This window comes from Cupressus sempervirens, chromosome 4 (assembly GCF_028749045.1).
Source record: "Cupressus sempervirens isolate cs-2001-9-10 chromosome 4, ASM2874904v1, whole genome shotgun sequence".
NCBI lineage: Eukaryota > Viridiplantae > Streptophyta > Pinopsida > Cupressales > Cupressaceae > Cupressus > Cupressus sempervirens.
In genome coordinates, this window is record NC_143121.1 from 376634007 (window position 1) to 376651436 (window position 17430).

The following is a 17430-nucleotide window of genomic DNA, read 5'->3' on the forward strand; positions in this document are numbered from 1 at the left end:
AAATCTAATTATGCTTCTCCATTGGAAGAAATTGTGTTCAAATGTGATGGGTAATATGATGACTGAGAAAAAGAATTATATATGAATGGCGGGCTAGTAAGAAGTTAGAACTCTTCAATATGTAAGAACTATATGGTAGAGCTAGTTAGCTCACTCAACAAGATCAGATAATTCATGAATTTATGCAAAATCTTTGCTCTATTTGCTGAATTTAGATATTTATATTTACATTAATGAATCTGATGCCATGAGACCTGCATTTCTGATAATGAATGTTACACTTTCCTATCATGTTATATTCTCTTCTTCTGTTGCAGTTGCATCCATTCTTTCGATCGCTGCAGTCTGGAGGATTATCTCACTTATTGAATTCTAAGTTTTTCTATTTTCTGGTACTCCACTCATATAACGGACATGATTGCTTTTACTTGTTTCTTTGTTTTTGTTTTGGCTAACCCAGTGGTGGAGGCGCCAGACAGGGACCTCAGCCCTCCAGTATTACCACTAACAACTTATTTCAAAATTATTCAAACTTTGGTCTCACTTTGGGGATTTGAACACAGATCTCCACAGTGAGAGCTCTATGGTTAAACCAACTGATCTTAACGTTTTTTTCCTGTAGGCTATGCTGTTTTTGTTTTGTCCCTTCCCATTCATAGATAAAAATTTATGATCTGTAATCTTTCTCAACTCACAACATGGTCATGACCTCTACTTCATGTAATCTTAATTTTTGCCAATTTCATGAGGAAAATTAGGACATTTGGGGAATAAGTTTAATACCTTTTCTGGTATCTTATTGTTTGAAAGGGCAGCCTTAAAAATCTGAGCTGTATATTCTTACCCTGTACAATCATCTTATAATTTGGTAAATTAAAGTTTTGTTGGTCTTGTCACTGGAGATAATAAATTAATGCAATTGATCTTTCTCTATTTTCTGAAACAGGTTTGCTGGAATCCACACATACCTGAAGAGAGTGCAGTTATTTTAGAGAATGGTGAGTTGCGTTTGTTTGACTTAAGTTCTTGCCCAGGAGATCCTGATGGTCCAGTCAAGCTGAAAGGAAAGTCACTTCCAGTAGAAATGACAAAAGTCGGAGGCAGTAACAATAATTTTCCTGACGAAAAGCTACCTAAGAAATACCTGCGAAAGACTACTGCAGAACATGGTGTTAAGAATAGAAAAGATCCAAAAGGAAGGTGGTGGTGTTGTGAATATGGTTGGCATCCACGGATTTTACTTGTTGCTTCATGCAATGAAGTTCAATTGGTTGATTTCAGGTTCAAAAAGGAAAAAAGTTCAGATTATTCTGCTATATTAGCAAAGGTGAACTTTCCTGCAGCTTCTTACTGCAGTCTTTCCCAGAGAAAAGATAGATTTGTTGCTTTCGCAAGGGCAGACTATGACATATTTAAATTTGCGGCTGCTACACAACGACATCTATTACTTTTTGATTCACGTCAACCTTTGACACCAATTCTACAGGTAATTCCCAAAAATTAAAATAATTAAAAAAAAAATTGAGGAAAGAAACTTTTTTTGTGGCTTTTGAAAAAGTAAACTTCTATGTTAAAATGATATATATGACATTTTCTCTAGTATTTATGTTATAAGAAATCGTTTGAATTTGTTTTTACGCACATAAATTGTATTTTTGAATCTCTCTGGGAAAAGTGAGCTTCTATTAAAAATGGGATAGTTAATGTTTTTTCTGGTGTGTATGCCATAAGAAGCTGTTCAAATTCAACTTGATGTGGTTGTCTTATTGTTTTTCCCCTTGACTTCTTAGTCACAGTTGATGCATTCCATGATGTATTATGACAGATGAGAAATGCATTTTACCTTCTAGAAATTTGTGCGTCAACATTTTGATCATATTATAATTGATAAGTAGGAGATCATATTATAATTGCCATTGTCATTTATTGAGACTTAAATTCTGTAGAGATACAGATATTCTGGTAGATAGTATTTATATCTTTTACCGTAATCAAATTCTATTTCAAAGTATTATGATTTTTTTTCTTGCTCCTTTTACAATTATTTTATGTGGAGTGTTGCATTTTCTCTATTTAATCAATGACTCCATTTGTTTTGCAGTGGGAGCATGGGATGGTGCAGTATCCAGTTTATTTGCAGATTCTTAGGCTGTCAGAATTGCGACCTTTAACTGGTAATAAGTATCAGTGGGCTTCTGAAGCAGGTGCTACAACTTGATATCACATGGATGATGTATATGATATGATATGTTATTTTCCTTACTAGTGATCTTACATAGTTGATTTGTGGCATTGAATCCCTGCAGCTCACTGACAAACATATGTTTTTCTGTTTTATGAAATTAGAAAGTGTAATTGTGAAGCCTCTTAAGTAAAAAGTGTCTACATGAAGCTATGCGCTCAAAAGTAATTTATTTAAAAGAATTAGTTGGAAGCTTCTGATTGAATGGTGTGTTGATGAGGCGAGTTTAATCAAAAGTGTATGGGAGAAGCCAAGTGCTTTATAAAAAGAAGCTTCATGAAGCAATTAGAATCACCTCTTGTGTATTGCTTTTTGATAATTGCTTGAGAGGGTTTTGAGCTGCATTTTTTCTCTTGGGGACTGATTCCTCTTGGTCTGAGATCCAATCTGTTGCTGTTATATAGAAAATTGGAATTGATACTGCTGAAGCTGAGTGTACATTCAATCCAGTGCTGAATTATACTGAATCGAGTGGGTTTACAACATCTTCTTTGGGTGCCTTCTATATTGTTTTCTTTGTGACTTGAATGGTTGTAAGTTGGTATTGATCTCATAGTTATTGAATTAATTATTCTGAATTTGGGAGCCTTCTTAACTTTGATTATTGTTTCTCTGAGGGCAATTTTGGTTCAAGGCTTTGGAGTTTATAATTGATTCTATTCAGCAATCTGATCTGTGTTATTGAGCATTACAAATCAATGTTTTAGAGTGCCCAGATAATCTGCAATTATATTTCTTGCCACTGTGTGTATTTAAGTCTCTGTTTTGAGGCATGGTTTCTTGCAAGTTGGCATTTGATATTATGAAATACAAATGTCAGATATCTCTGCATTTAAGCAGTGTTTACCCTATGACTGGGTATCCATTTGCTGGTCGTCAAAACCCTATTCAGGCGTAGTTTAAATCACCAACCTAGGCGATTCCTTGCTGAATGCATTACATGCCAGCATTGGCATTTGTGCTGAGAGACTTCTCACGCTGAGGGATGTGAGTTTTCTTCTGTTGAGTGCGACAACATTTCCAACAACCATACTAGAGTTTTTGGAGGATACACTGCAGTCTGGTCTGGGTAGCAATCATTCCCAGTGAAGTCACATGGCAACTCAGGGGGAGTTGAATTTGTCCAAGTCATTATTGGGTCTTCTGGAACAGGGATTCATCGACACACATACAGGTTCCGCATAATTATATCACATATTATAAATTCTTTGAGTGTCTTAGCAATTGAATAGAAAAATAGTTTGCAGCGTTAATTTCCAGCATTGTGATTGTTTTAAATAGTGATGGCATTTTATTTTCACATATATATTTATATTCAAAATATTAAAAAAGAGCAAGAAACATAAAACTACAAAGAACATCACCATATCATTCAGCATAGTCAGTGAGAGCCAGCTTGGGCTCATTACAATGGTATCAGAACAGTTTCCTACTAGCCTGCAGGGAATTGGATTCAAAAATTTATTATTTAGTGCATTATGGCTCAGAGATTTATTCTGGGTGGTCATTATACCAGCAGAGGTTGCACATCCCCACTGAGTGATGGGCGGCCTGATATTTGGTTTGGTTGTTAAAGTGACAGGGTTCCTGGTAATTCAGGAGGTTGAGCCGATACAGGTTATAGAGATGCTGGCACTGGTTTTGACTTTGATGGAGAGGCTAGGGAGACACTGAGGGATCTTTCGCTTGGTCAACACCATGCTGCTGAGGTGCTGTAACAACTTTCTGACATGATGCAGTGTATTGCACTCCCTAGAGGTCAGAGTAGCGAGAGGGGTGCTCGAGATGATTCTGTCAATTTGCACAGGTCCTGGGTAGATGACATGTCTAGAACTGGTGACAGGATTAGTGCAGAGGACCTGGTCAAGATTGATGATAGGATTGACAGGACTGGCTAGGTCGGTACATATGATAGGCCACAGAGGCCTAGTTTTCTAAGATTTGAAGTAGATGCTGTCAGTGCTGAAACTGAGGCAGCATCCTTCGTAGATGATGTGGTAGCACACTTTGCTGAGTAGGATGCTTTGCCGCAAGCAATCAAGAAGAACCTTAATTTTGACAAATTCTTGATTCGGAATCAAGAGCATTCTCGTGGTAGGCCTGCACTTGAGAGATAGAGGCCTAGGCAAACTGATTTACGAGAAGTGGTCAGTAGGACGACTTTAGAGCACTTTGATGGTAGTGGTAAAGTGATAGCTCGAGCTTGGGTCCATAAGATGGATTTGTATTTGGCTTTGCATCCTATGATTGAGGGCACTAATATATTTTGTATGCTGCACCTTGATGGAGTAGCTCTTGATTGGTGTTACCATGGGTTGGTCCCCTTGCAATATGATCAGATTACTTCCTATCACGAGCTTGTGGACCTATTAATAGAGAGATTTGATAAGAAGGATCCTGAGATATATTTCAGCGAGCTAGCTCAGCTGAGGCAAACTGTTGGCTTAGAGGCTTACATCAATGAGTTCTTGAGGCTTTCAGTGATGGTGTATGATATATCTAAGCAGAGGAGGATGATTGATGCAGAGCAAGGTGGATCACTCCAAAATCCAATCAATTAGGACAACAATCTTCCAAGTCATCTGTGAGATACAACTTCTCACATCAAAAGTGTCATTTCAAGACACTAAACAACTTCCTCATAAGAGTGGACAACACTCTTGCTTCCACCACCCCTCTTCTAACTCCAACCTCCAATAGAAAGGATCACTCCCCATTACAGTAGTTCCACCTTGTTCCACAAGTTTCAAGACCCACTCACCAATTAGCATCTAAACTTGCATATCAACATTCATATGACAACTACTTCATGACACTGTTGCAATTTCACTATTCACAGCCCTGTAGCAAAAACACTGTTCACGATATTGTAGCAAAAACACTATTCATGCGCACTGTAACAAAAAATACTATTCATGGTACTTTAGAAAAAACGCTTCATGCGTATTGTAGCAAGAACACTATTTACGCACACTGTAGAAAACACTATTCATGGGTGCATGACCTGAACTTCAAAGATCTTAAATTATGTGTGAAATCACCAATAAATCCCATTGTGTTTCCTGAATGAAAACATTTGGTAATCCTCCTGACTATGTCTTTCAACAGCGAAGAGAATGCTAGCAAAGAGGGATTTCGTCCTCCAAGGTCAACAATTAGATTTCCTAGAAATCCAATAGCATAATAGCAATATCATCCAAGCATACCCCAACTTATTCCGGCCAAGAGAATATAAAGTCCTCTAAGAAGTCAACTTCATTTGCATAAGCAATGTGGGATAAATGGGAAACACCTTTTTAAAACAACTTTATAATAAAGTGACTTAATTGATAAGTCTTTTATTTAATTATCACTTTATAATAAAGTAAATTAATTTCGGCATTAAAATCATATAAGAGTTGAACTTAGAATACTATGTATGATAGCTCATTGGAAAGTGCTCAACCAAATTCACCAAGCCGAACATTGGAAATTTCCATATCACTTGATTCCCACCGACTTGCTAGAAATAGTAACTCCTGAAAATATTGCCAAATGAGCTCCCTAATCACTTCATTAGCCTACATAAGCTCTTGTCATAGGCTAATCTATTGACCCTGATGGTCACATTCAGTAGGGGACATTACACCCAACATGTTTTAACTAGTTTATGTTTATCTTGTGTTGCCAATGGAAATTAAATATTCTTTGTTTTTTTATACTTGGTCTTGTTACCTTAAGATGGTCTTTTAATGACCATATCATCCTCTTATATATATTAAACCATCAAACCCCTATAATTAGCCTTCATAGACTCGACACAATTTTAGACTTATTACATCAAATGGCTCTATTGGCCATGAAAAGCATCAATAATGACCTATAATGGTCTTATTACAATGCAAAGTAACCATAAATGGTCTTTATTCAAGTCTTCCATTTTCTAAGATCTTCCATGTGAACCTAGTGTACCTTGACCTCCTAGTGCTCTTGCACTAGTGATGCTATTTATGGAGGGTTTGGTTGAGCAACTTTGATGGCGGGTTAAGTCATTAGACCCAGCTACCTTACATGAGGCTACGAGGAAAGTGAGAGATCTTGAGTCATCTTCTCGAGGAAAGTTGGCTTTGAAGCCTTCTAGCCCTCCACCTATTGACAAGGAGTACCCACCAGCTATTAAAGACAAGGGGAAATCAGTTGCGAAGATTGATGAGGCTTCACGTGAGGATCTGAGGAGGAGACAACTTGTTTTTGGTGCAAGGTGCTCTAAAGCTCACACTTGTGCATTGAGGCCTAAGGGCACAACAAATTGAATCATGTGGATTTATAATGATGAGATTGAGGCTGAATTTTTACAACAGCCTAATGATTTAGATGGGGATGTTCAAAATGCTAGTACAATATATAACGCGATGAGTGCATACAACTTCACATTCGATCCCCATGTATAGGATATAAATTGGGTGCAGAGTTTGTCTATACCTAAGTCTGATGTTTAGTAGGTTGGTTGGGTTGGCGTAGTAAAAGAGGTTATAGTGAGACTTCCTTCGGAGTTGTCTTATTATGATGCTTTGGTTTCTATATCATTAGTCCAAGTATTGAGTGTTGTTCTATAGATTATGTTGTTTGTTCTAATGGTGTGGTTGGTATGGAGATGGTTCGATGATGACAAGGATGTCATGTGCTTTTTTCTATGGCCCTGGGTGGAGGTTGGAGTTAGGCCTATTACCAAACTGCTTGAGGATAAACAATCTTGGGGAGGGAGGACTGTGATGTCCCCTTTTTTAGTAGGTTCCTACAGTTGTCTAAGTTAGTTCATCATGGCGACCCTCGTGAGTTGACAGTGAGTTTTGAGGGTCTCTTAGGTGGACTTGCTATTTATAGTAAGTCTTATTTTGGATGATTACTATATTGGCAGTGGTGGCATTGGCAGTTGGTCGCCATTTGCATATGGTTGAGCATGTTATTCATGGAGTTCATATTTATTAAGTTATTTATGAGGCTTTAATTATTAAAGGCGTTTATGTTATTACATGATATAATTTGGAAGTGTAATTGTACAGTCTCTTAAGTGAAAAGTGTCTACGTGAAGCTATGTGCTTAGAAGTAATTTATTTAAAAGAATTAGTTGGAAGCTTCTAATTGAATGGTGTTGATGACGCAAGCTTAATGAAAGGTGTGTGGGAGAAGCCAATGCTTTATAAAAGGAAGATTCATGAAGCAATTAGAATCATCTCTTGGCTATTGATTTTTGATAATTGCTTGTGAGGGTTTTGAGTTGTTTTTATCTGGAGGACTGATTCCTCTTGATCTGAGATCCAATTTGTTGTCATTGTATAGCAAATTGGAATTGATACTCCCTTCAATCCAGTGCTGAGTATACCAAATTGAGTGGGTTTACAATATCTGCTTTGGGCGCCTTCTATAGTGTTTTATCTGTGACCTTAAGGGCTGTAAGTTGGTATTGATCTCTTAGTTATTGAATTAATTATTCTGAATTTGGGAGCCTTCTTTATTGTGATTGTTGTTTCTTGGAGGGCAATTATGGTTCTGAGGTTTGGAGTTTATAATTGATGCTACTTAGCAATCTGGTCTCTGCTATTGGGCATTATATATTACTGTTGTAAAGTGCCCAGATAATCTGCAATTTGGCATATATATTTCTTGCCACTTCTGCCTTTCAAGTCTCTGTTTTCAAGCATGGTTTCCTGCAAGTTGGCATCTCATATTATGAAATACAACTGTTGGATATCTCTTCATCTAAGTGTTGTTTACCTTGTGCTGGGCATCGATTTACTGGCTGCCAGAATCCTGTTCGGGCCTAGTTTTAATTGCCAACCCAGGCGATTCCTTGCTGAAGGCATTACACACCAGCATCGGCATCTGTGCTGAGAGACCTCTCACGTTGAGGGATGTGAGTTTTCTGCTGTTGAGTGTGACAACATTCCCAACAGCAGTGGTGGATTTTTTGGAGGATACTCTGCAGTTTTGTTTGGGCAGTGATCATTCCTAGTCAAGTCATGTGGTATCTCAGGGGGAGCTTAATTAGCCCAAGTCATTATTGGGTCCAGGGGTACACCAATGCACGTACAGGTTCCTAATTAATATATCATATATTGTAAATTCTTTGAGTATCTTAGCAATTGAATAGCAAAATAATTTGCAGCATTGATTTAAAGCATTGTGATTGTTTTAGATAGCAGCGGCATTTTCTTCTCACACACGTTTATATTCAAAATACGAAAAACAAGCAAGAAATATAAAACTACAAAGAACATCACCATATCATTCAGCATTGTCAGTGAGAGCCAGCTTGAGCTCATTACAATATCGACTGGGCCAATTTAGATACTTAGATATACCTCCTACTACCTAGTATGACCACCCCTCTGCTCTCTCTCTCTATATGTGTGTGTGTGTGTGTGATTATGATTGCGTAGCTTGTTTAAGAGTTAAGTTAGGTGCGATACAACTATTCGTAACACTATACACACTATAGGAAACATATATAACAGGAGACTAACAGCTTATGCGATTCTTGCAATTAAAACATGACAGTTCAACCTCAGTTTCTGCCACGAAGCTCATGTGTCACATACTGCTATAGTGTTCTCTTTGTTTACAGTTACACCACCTTGCATGCATTGTATGTTTTGGAACTGCTTGAATTGGTACTGATCTGTGTTGTGATCTGCAGCTCGTTAATTCACTCCAAGGAAAAGCTTTATTGCAGTTGTGTTTGAAGCAGAAGGGTATTGGATTTGGCTGTCAAGCTCAACTGCTGTCCTGAATGAAAGAAGGGGTAAAACAGACTGATAAATTGGACTATTGTGCTAAAACTAGGAATGTGCCAAAGTCTACTGCTAGCTCAAACTGCTATATTGAAATCATTAGGCCATGTGAGATTCATAAATTGAACTTACCAACTTGAAGACTACAGATTTTTGCCCTCAGTCTATGTTTGACATTCCCAAAATTTTCCATCCTTATATCTCAAGTAGTCCTGAGGGCTTTCATCTCTTGGATTGAGTGAGCACTAATGCTCAAAATGAAGGTTTTGAAAGTGATAGATGGACATAATGACTGTTTTCGCTAGCTTCACTTGCTTAAATATAATCTTTCTAGAGTAGTGGCATCTAGAGCTACTGCCTTATTCCCATTACAATCTTTTTCCCAAAAATTTAGGAAGGCTTTATTTTAAATAAGGTGACCACATTTTGCTTACAGTATTTTGTTAATATTTCAGGTGGTGGATTCTTTTTAGCGAAATATAATATTTATAATATTATATTTTTCTCATTGGTTAAGGTAATATGACAACTCTTTCTAGATGTTTTCTTGCTTCCAATTTTCAAGCTTATGGTTTTGATGACGAGGAATTTTGGCATTCTTATCATAACGACTTTTCATCAGCAATACAATTACACATTCAGTAAATTACACAGTTTCATCACACAAGGAACATTTGGAGAAATAATTACATTATAAGATGATATATAGTTTCTTTAGGTGTACATGTCTGGCAATTACTAGTGGAGTGATCAAGCCTACTTTGGGCCAAACTCCTAGATGGCCTAGCTCTATTGTCACTGTATAATTATAACCATATTATTATGGACAAAAAAAAATGAGGCGCCAAATTATACACCTCAATATCACACAAAACTACTTTGTCATCGTAGAATGGTTTTTTACATGATAGACTACATTGTCTTGTATTGTCTATTTTAATTTGAGGATGTGTTCCTGGTCAGAATGGGGTTGTCCTGTCCCTGAAATATCCTGGCCTTTGGGGACACGGGGACAAGGTGAGATGGGGCTTTTACATTGTGACAAAAGGAAAAGTTTGAATATTTGCTAAGTTGTCAATTCTCGTATGGGTATGTGTTCAGATATGGGATACACACACTCACACACACACATTACAAATTTGTATTAATGTTCAAACATCAAACTTGTATATATAAAATGAAGAGTGAAACTCATAAATTCATAATTGCCAATAATATTATGAATAAAAATGCCTAAAATATCATATTCATGTTTTTTGTTAGGAGCATCATACATAGACTAGGGTATCATTGTGAGGTTTTCACACCATCGCTCCATTGCAAATGGGGATCCCCTCCTTTTGCTTTAGTAGTAGGAGTTGTTGTCTTAGGTGGTTTTAGTTGGTAGCAATTTTCAAGTCTCCAAGTTGAGGATGTGAGTTTGAGCAATTTTGACTTGTTGGGAAGTCGTGTTTTTCTAGAGTGTGACCAAGCATGAAGTTAAGTCGGTCATGATTTTAGGGTTGAAACTTTTCAAGACTCCATGTTTTATCTTTAATTTGATCTTAGGAAGCCAAAATAGGAGTGTTGCATCCTGAAATTTGACCAAGTGTGAATTTTTTTGAAAACTCCCAAAATCTATATTCTTTATTACAACTCTTATGAAGCTGGAACCCATCTGAAACATTCTGACAATATTTATACAAATATATATCCTCGTGTCTGGAACTAAAAATTGACAAAGTCTAGAAAATTGAAGTCAAGGTTGGTATAAATTCTCTAATTAGAGGAACTCATGTGGTTGCCGTAGAGCCAAAATTTGTCATGGCATGTGCAAATAACATTGATTATTTGTCCAGATTTTTCAGAGATCAAGATGGGAACACCACCATCAATTTGGATCTTGAGACCATGAACCAAATCAATAAAGTACCTCCTATTTTTGTGGTCAAGGACATGACAAAGGTAAAGGTCCAACTTGTCAAGATGGCCTAAGGGGGTTCACTTGTCAAATTTCAAGGAAGAGATTAATGATCTCATCACATTGCTTAGCAGAATTGGGGGCCTCAAGGAATCCAACACTTTTGAGCCATGGATGTACAATTCTATCTCCTTGATAATTAGATCAAAGCACACAATATTGGGGAGAGATGACAAGTGACATTCTTTGTGAGAAGCTATCCACGGTTACTAGCACTTGCACATTCACATTCTACATGAAACCTTACCTAGTGTACATGGTTGTTGCTCTTGGGTCCTTTTCTGACCTCTCAATCAAACTCTCAATCAAAGGTTTAGATCATTGGTGCCTGTGTGGGACTATTATTAACAACTAACTTTGAGGCCCAACCACATTCATTGTTAGAGGATGCAAGATGCTGTCTATGGACACTACATGTGTTTGTTTGACAAAGAGCTTTGTAAGAAGCATGTATAGATGAGGCCTGGAATAAGGTAGATGAGGCCTGGAATAAGGTGAATGAGTATGGTTGCCTCTTTTTATAGTTCCCCAACCTTACATATATCAAAGTTGGTTACTTTTGGGGTGATCTCTAGACCTTGCTATGCTACCCCACCAATAAGATCATCTTGATCGAATTAGCAAGACAACTCATAGTTGTGTAGGCATATCAACCAACATTGCTCATGCCTGGGGTGGGGATCTCTTCACGTAACCCCCTCAAGATTGGAGAATACTCTTTGGATACAATTCCAAATGCCAAATAACATGGAGTTTGAACTTCCAGTAGCTTCTTTGATGTAATAACCCTCAGCTGGTTCTAACTTTGACAAATTCAAGAAATTTGGCATTTTGACAAACACTTTGCAAACTAACTCAATATTATGAAAAGTCTTTGTTCTAGATGCATTCAGAATACACATATATGGAATTCTAAAATAGTTTGAACACAAAAATCATAATTCATGATGCAACCAATTATGTTGAACTTCAATGCTGAAACTTGACTATTGTTTTCACTAACATCCACCTTTATTGAATTCAAAATTGATTGCTATCATGAGTGATGGCAATTGGAATTACAAATGCAAATATAATTACGAAGAGCCTAATATCCGGCCAGATTTAAATACACAACCACTTGTCATGAAGAATTCGAGCCTCCTGCTAGTAACGTGGGTATATGAATGGACACACCACCTTGCAGTATAAAATACAGTCCCAAATAAGACCACTGCTGTTATAGTATGAAACATAAGCCTTCAAGCAAATCACTGACTTCTTTTAATAGAAATGCCAAACAAATTCCCAAAATTATTGTTCTCCCTAGATATAGTATGAACAGTAGGAGATATTAGCAAATAGTTTTATCTCAGCATCTATTTGCAAAGCAATTCCAAAATAACTCTTAGATTTGAATCTACAATACTTCAGCTGTAGATCCAATGGAACAACTTAGAATTCAGACTCTTATACTTTAGCAAGGGCACAAAAATCAGAACTCAGAAAAAGCCACAAAGGCATCAAAATAAAATAAAATATCCAAGCATGTTTTTCTCAACAAATGGGCTTGCATTTATAACCTTCATATGCCCTTTTTGTTGCCAAAATGTAACATCACTCAAGAAGCTTCACCACACAACATTAATTAGAAGCTTGCATTAGATTCTTTCGCTTGACTTGGCTTAACTAATTAATAAATAGCTCTTTCCAATGATAACTCTCAACTTAAGTGAAATTATAAAGTTAAATTATAACTTTATAATAAGTCATTTAATAAATTAATTATAATCTGGCCACTAAAATTATAATAACTCTCAAAATACTCGTCATTTAAATGTGCCGTCTGAAGTAAGAGTCATACCTATTATTTCTCCATGTGACCAAATGCACTTTCCAAAAATAGAAAGGGTCCATCTCTAACAACACCCAACTTACCACAAATAGTAAGTACACAAAGCTAAGCCCAAACGAAGTCCAATCTGAACCAAACGAAGACCAACATGTAGCTTACTGAATTGTGGAGAAGATAAGGCCCTCCTAAGCCAAGCCACTGCCTCAAAAGAGCCTCTATCAACAATAATTAGCCTACGAGGATCACAATAATAGGCTAATCCCTGAAACTTTGATAGTGACAAAAATGGGGACATTACATTTGACCATTGTGGCATGAACGATAAAATGAAAAGGCAATTTGTGCATGTTCATTGTGTCATGACCCCTCCTGAAATCGGACCCAATGATTCAAAATGATTAAAAAATATTAAATAATAAAATGTAATAATAATATAAGGCTTATTAATATGATTGAGATACAATTAAATAATATACAATCAAGTATTATTATCTCATATAGATATATGAGATATTTATTAATACCATTACAACTAAATATACATACCTAATTGAAATTAGTGAAGAAAATCAACAATAAATGGAATAGTTGAATAATCCTCATGATCTTGATTACAACATTGCTATGAAACCAAATGTGCAAGTCATTCTTGATAGTTCATTATTAGTATTATTATATGAAGGAATTTATGAAAAAGCAATAGATGTGTAAGGACATTACAGGGAGCAACCTTAAAAGGGTATAAAGGCATTAAAGCCAAGAAGGAAAGGAAAAAGTGATGATAAAAGGTAAATGGGATAATTACAAAGGATATATTGGACATGCAGTTAAATACCAAAAATCATAACTAACTCACATATGCCTGAAGTTTTAGGAAAGGCCAGATTTATGGGAAGGACAAAATCATAGGGGGTCCACATATGAGGGAAGTGGCTTAAGTTAGTTAAATGGTGATATTGAAAGTTAATTAATCTATACATCAAGGCTATCGTATATCTATCTATCTATCTATCTATCTATCTATCTATCTATCTATCTATATATATATATATATATATTTGGGATAATAACATGAATTTAAATAATTAATATGATAAATAGGTTTTTATAATTACCTATGTACATATATAGAGGGAGTAATTTTGTAGTTTGTAAAAAATTAAGACAAATCCTAATAGGGGTCATTACACATTGCCTTGAGGATCTTTGGATCAACCTATACACCGAGGTTGATTTTAGGGAAATGGTCTACTACAGGTCGACTGTGAAGCAAATTGTGGACTTGAACTTAGGACAAATTTTTGATGGAGTAGAAGATTGTGGAGATGTTCTAGATTTTAACTATGAAAGAGATCATGTAGAGAGTTTTCCTATTTTTCCAACTTCATGGTCAGTCAAGACAAGCATGTCTATCTAGGACAAGTTTTAACCAATTGTAGCTAGTTCCAACATCTGGTTAAAGAGGAGAGGCTTGAAATGCATCAAAATCAAGTTGGGAAAGGGTTTTGATCCGATTGGTCCAGTTGGATAAAGAGAAGAAATCAAAGGTAAAGGGAAAGATGGAGCTTCTATATAAGAGTTTGAAGCTATCCCAAAGCTTACTATTAAGGGAGGAAATTCTACTATCAAAGCTCTTGAGGTAATTGTCACAAAATTGGAGAGGATAAATCTAGTATCTAGCAAGGATGAGTTGTACAAGGAGCCTATCCCTGAGTTATTTCGCTCCATAGACATCTCCATGATGTGTGCACTTCCAGATTTTGCACCATTGTCAGGAGTCTCTTGATTCTTTGCCTGATACAAATGTTCCTCCTATGGACCCTTCTATGATTATGCCTGCCATGCCCATCAAATCAGTTGCTCTAGCATACATCAAAAAACCATAGAGAAGATTGGTACCAATAGCAATCTAGACTACTATAGTCATTACTATTGCACAGTTGGAGACAGTGACTATTATGGCTTCTACATCAACATCTGAGACTTCATTCAAGATAGTGACTACTACATGACAACTGCATTGGCATCTTAGATAGTTCCATCACTCAAAAGAGGAAGTAACAAGAAGTTTCTCTTGAAGAATTTTATTTCAGGTAACTCAACAGGGCTAAGACTCTGAAGAACAAGAAAGCAAAAACAAATTCTAGAGTTGTGATTGATGAGCATGAGATCAAATATGATGCAATTGCTAAGGTACTTATTGATAAACCAACTAAAGAACTTAAGGCTGATGACTACAAGTTAACTAGAGTTGGACTTGGGAAAAAAATAGGCTTGGGATATCAGTATGATGCATAGGATGCAACTACTCTACTTACTAAAAGGAATGGCAAACTATGGGAGAAGAAAAACAAACAACTTCTAAAAACAATTGAGAAGATGAACAACTCACAACGAGTTGATCCCAAATGACTCTAACAGATAAACTGAGCAACTCAAGCACAAGGTCGAGACTATTGATGATAGGGACAATAACTTGGAATCATAGGGTGTACATGTGATTCAAGATGCATTTAAGATGTGTGACGTACCAGGGAAATTGTTAATAGTTTGAAAGAACTCCTTACAACTTTCAACCAACAACTTAAGGTCTTAGATGGAGATTTTGGCATTTAGAAGCGTTTGGCTGAGGTTTTTCTAGATGTGCTATGTCAATACACAATCATTTCCTCTTCGGAAATGTATATCGATTCTATACACTTGATGATCAACAAGGAGCAAGCCATTCAAGGGTTGATGACGGAAGTAAATGGAGCCTTGCACCTGTGTAACACGCAAGACTGTATGATCAATGATGATCAGTTATATTTTACACTCAAAATCTTCTCAGAAAAATTTCCTTGTATGAAACTACAGAGACCATACACTTGGAGAGGCCTACGAAGGGATAAAGTCTCTCCTAAGGATTATAGAGATGGGTAGTCCTAAAAGGATATCTAGAGAGGCCTTAGGGCAAGATAAAGTCTCTCCCAAGGGTTATAGAGATGGATAGTCCTAAAGGGATAGCCATAGAGGCCTTAGGGCAAGATATAGTCTCTCCTAAGGATCAAAGAGATGGATACTCCTAAAGGGATATCCCTAGTGACCTGGGATGAGATAAATTCTCTCTTGAGGATCACAAAGATTAGTGCGTCCTAAAGGGATACTCATAGAGGCCTTAGGATGAGATAAAGTCTCTCCTAAGGATTAAATAGAGAGGGATATCCGTAGAGACCTAGGACAAGATAAAGTCTCTCCTAAGGATTATAAAAAATGGATTGGCCTAAAGGGTATTCATAGAGGCCTAGGGTGAGATAAAGTCTCCCCTAAGGCTGACAAATGCATACTGAAAAGGGATATCTATTAGATATGGAAGAGATAAAGTCTCTCCTAGGATAATTAGGATTCTAATAAGGACTCATCATTGATAGGGAAAATACATAGCCAGGAGAAAGCAAGTACTAATACACATCAAGATAAGTCCTATCTTTTGAATCATTTTTAGTATTTTCAATTGAGTATTATAATTTTCTATTTGATATTATAACTATATTGCAACTCTAATTCCAAATAGAAATTGTTGTTTCAAGACAAATGTAAAGAAAAAACAAGCAATTGCTTGAGGTCAAGCAATTTGAGGAAGCGTGGACTGTAATTTTCCCCATATTTAAGTTGAATTCAACAAATAATATTAAATAAAAATAGTAATAAATAAATATTATAAAACTAATTCATTATAAAATACTATCATTCAATATATTAGTCTCAAATTGATATAATATAATATAATATTATATCAATTAATATATTGATAACATAAAAATAATATTTTCTAACTACGCAATAATATATTAAATATAAATTGATCTATATAATAATACAATTTACTCTATTAATATAAGAATATAATATAGTGATAGTGCAATTATAATAAAATTAAAATAAGTAGTTGATCATACAAAAAACATGGTTGAGGATTACAAAGAGTAATTGTAAGTACAAATGGCACAAATATACAACTCATGAATTATGTGTAGATGTAAATGAATATAACATTACTCAATTCATTAAGTAATAAGAAGAACAATTGAAAGAAACCTTGCAAATATATATCGTTAGTAATTATTATGATGGCACAAGCAAAGGGTATGAACATATATTGACAACTCCAAAGGAAGAAATTATTTAGCTTCCAACGTTGATTAAGATAATCATGGGCAACTTTTAGAAAGACGATTACCAAAGGAGAGGTGCGTCTGAACATCATTCACAGCATAAGGTATAAGAATACAGTCATTAATTATTCAAAGGATATATTAGAGAACAATAATAAGGAAGAATATAAGAAAAAACAAAAACGAGGAACATAACAGGAGATCCGACAGATATCATACCGTCGAATAGGAATGAAGCTAACTGCATTAAAAAAGGAATACAATTTTAGTAAGATAGCCACGCACACACACACACACACACACATATAAAGGAAACAATATCTCTCAAACGCATCACCTATATACTTGGTACAACCTTCCACCGTTACCATCAGTAGTCAACATACTATCCAAGGAAGCAATAAGACTTGGATATCCGAGAATCAACGGGAGTAGTTCTGCACTCTCGATTCTCCTATTGAAGATCAATA

At 36.0% G+C, this 17430-nt stretch overlaps 1 protein-coding gene across 1 annotated transcript in view; it reads left to right on the top strand.

Moving 5' to 3' along the window:
* The window catches only part of LOC149561641 (TATA box-binding protein associated factor RNA polymerase I subunit C), a 184243-nt gene that overhangs the window by 117239 nt on the left and 49574 nt on the right, over window positions 1-17430 (top strand). Inside the window, exons 8-9 of the mRNA XM_089825222.1 lie at window positions 947-1486; window positions 2102-2204. Of these exons, the coding sequence (XP_089681348.1) occupies window positions 947-1486; window positions 2102-2204 (643 nt within the window). The remainder of the gene's footprint in view (window positions 1-946; window positions 1487-2101; window positions 2205-17430) is intronic.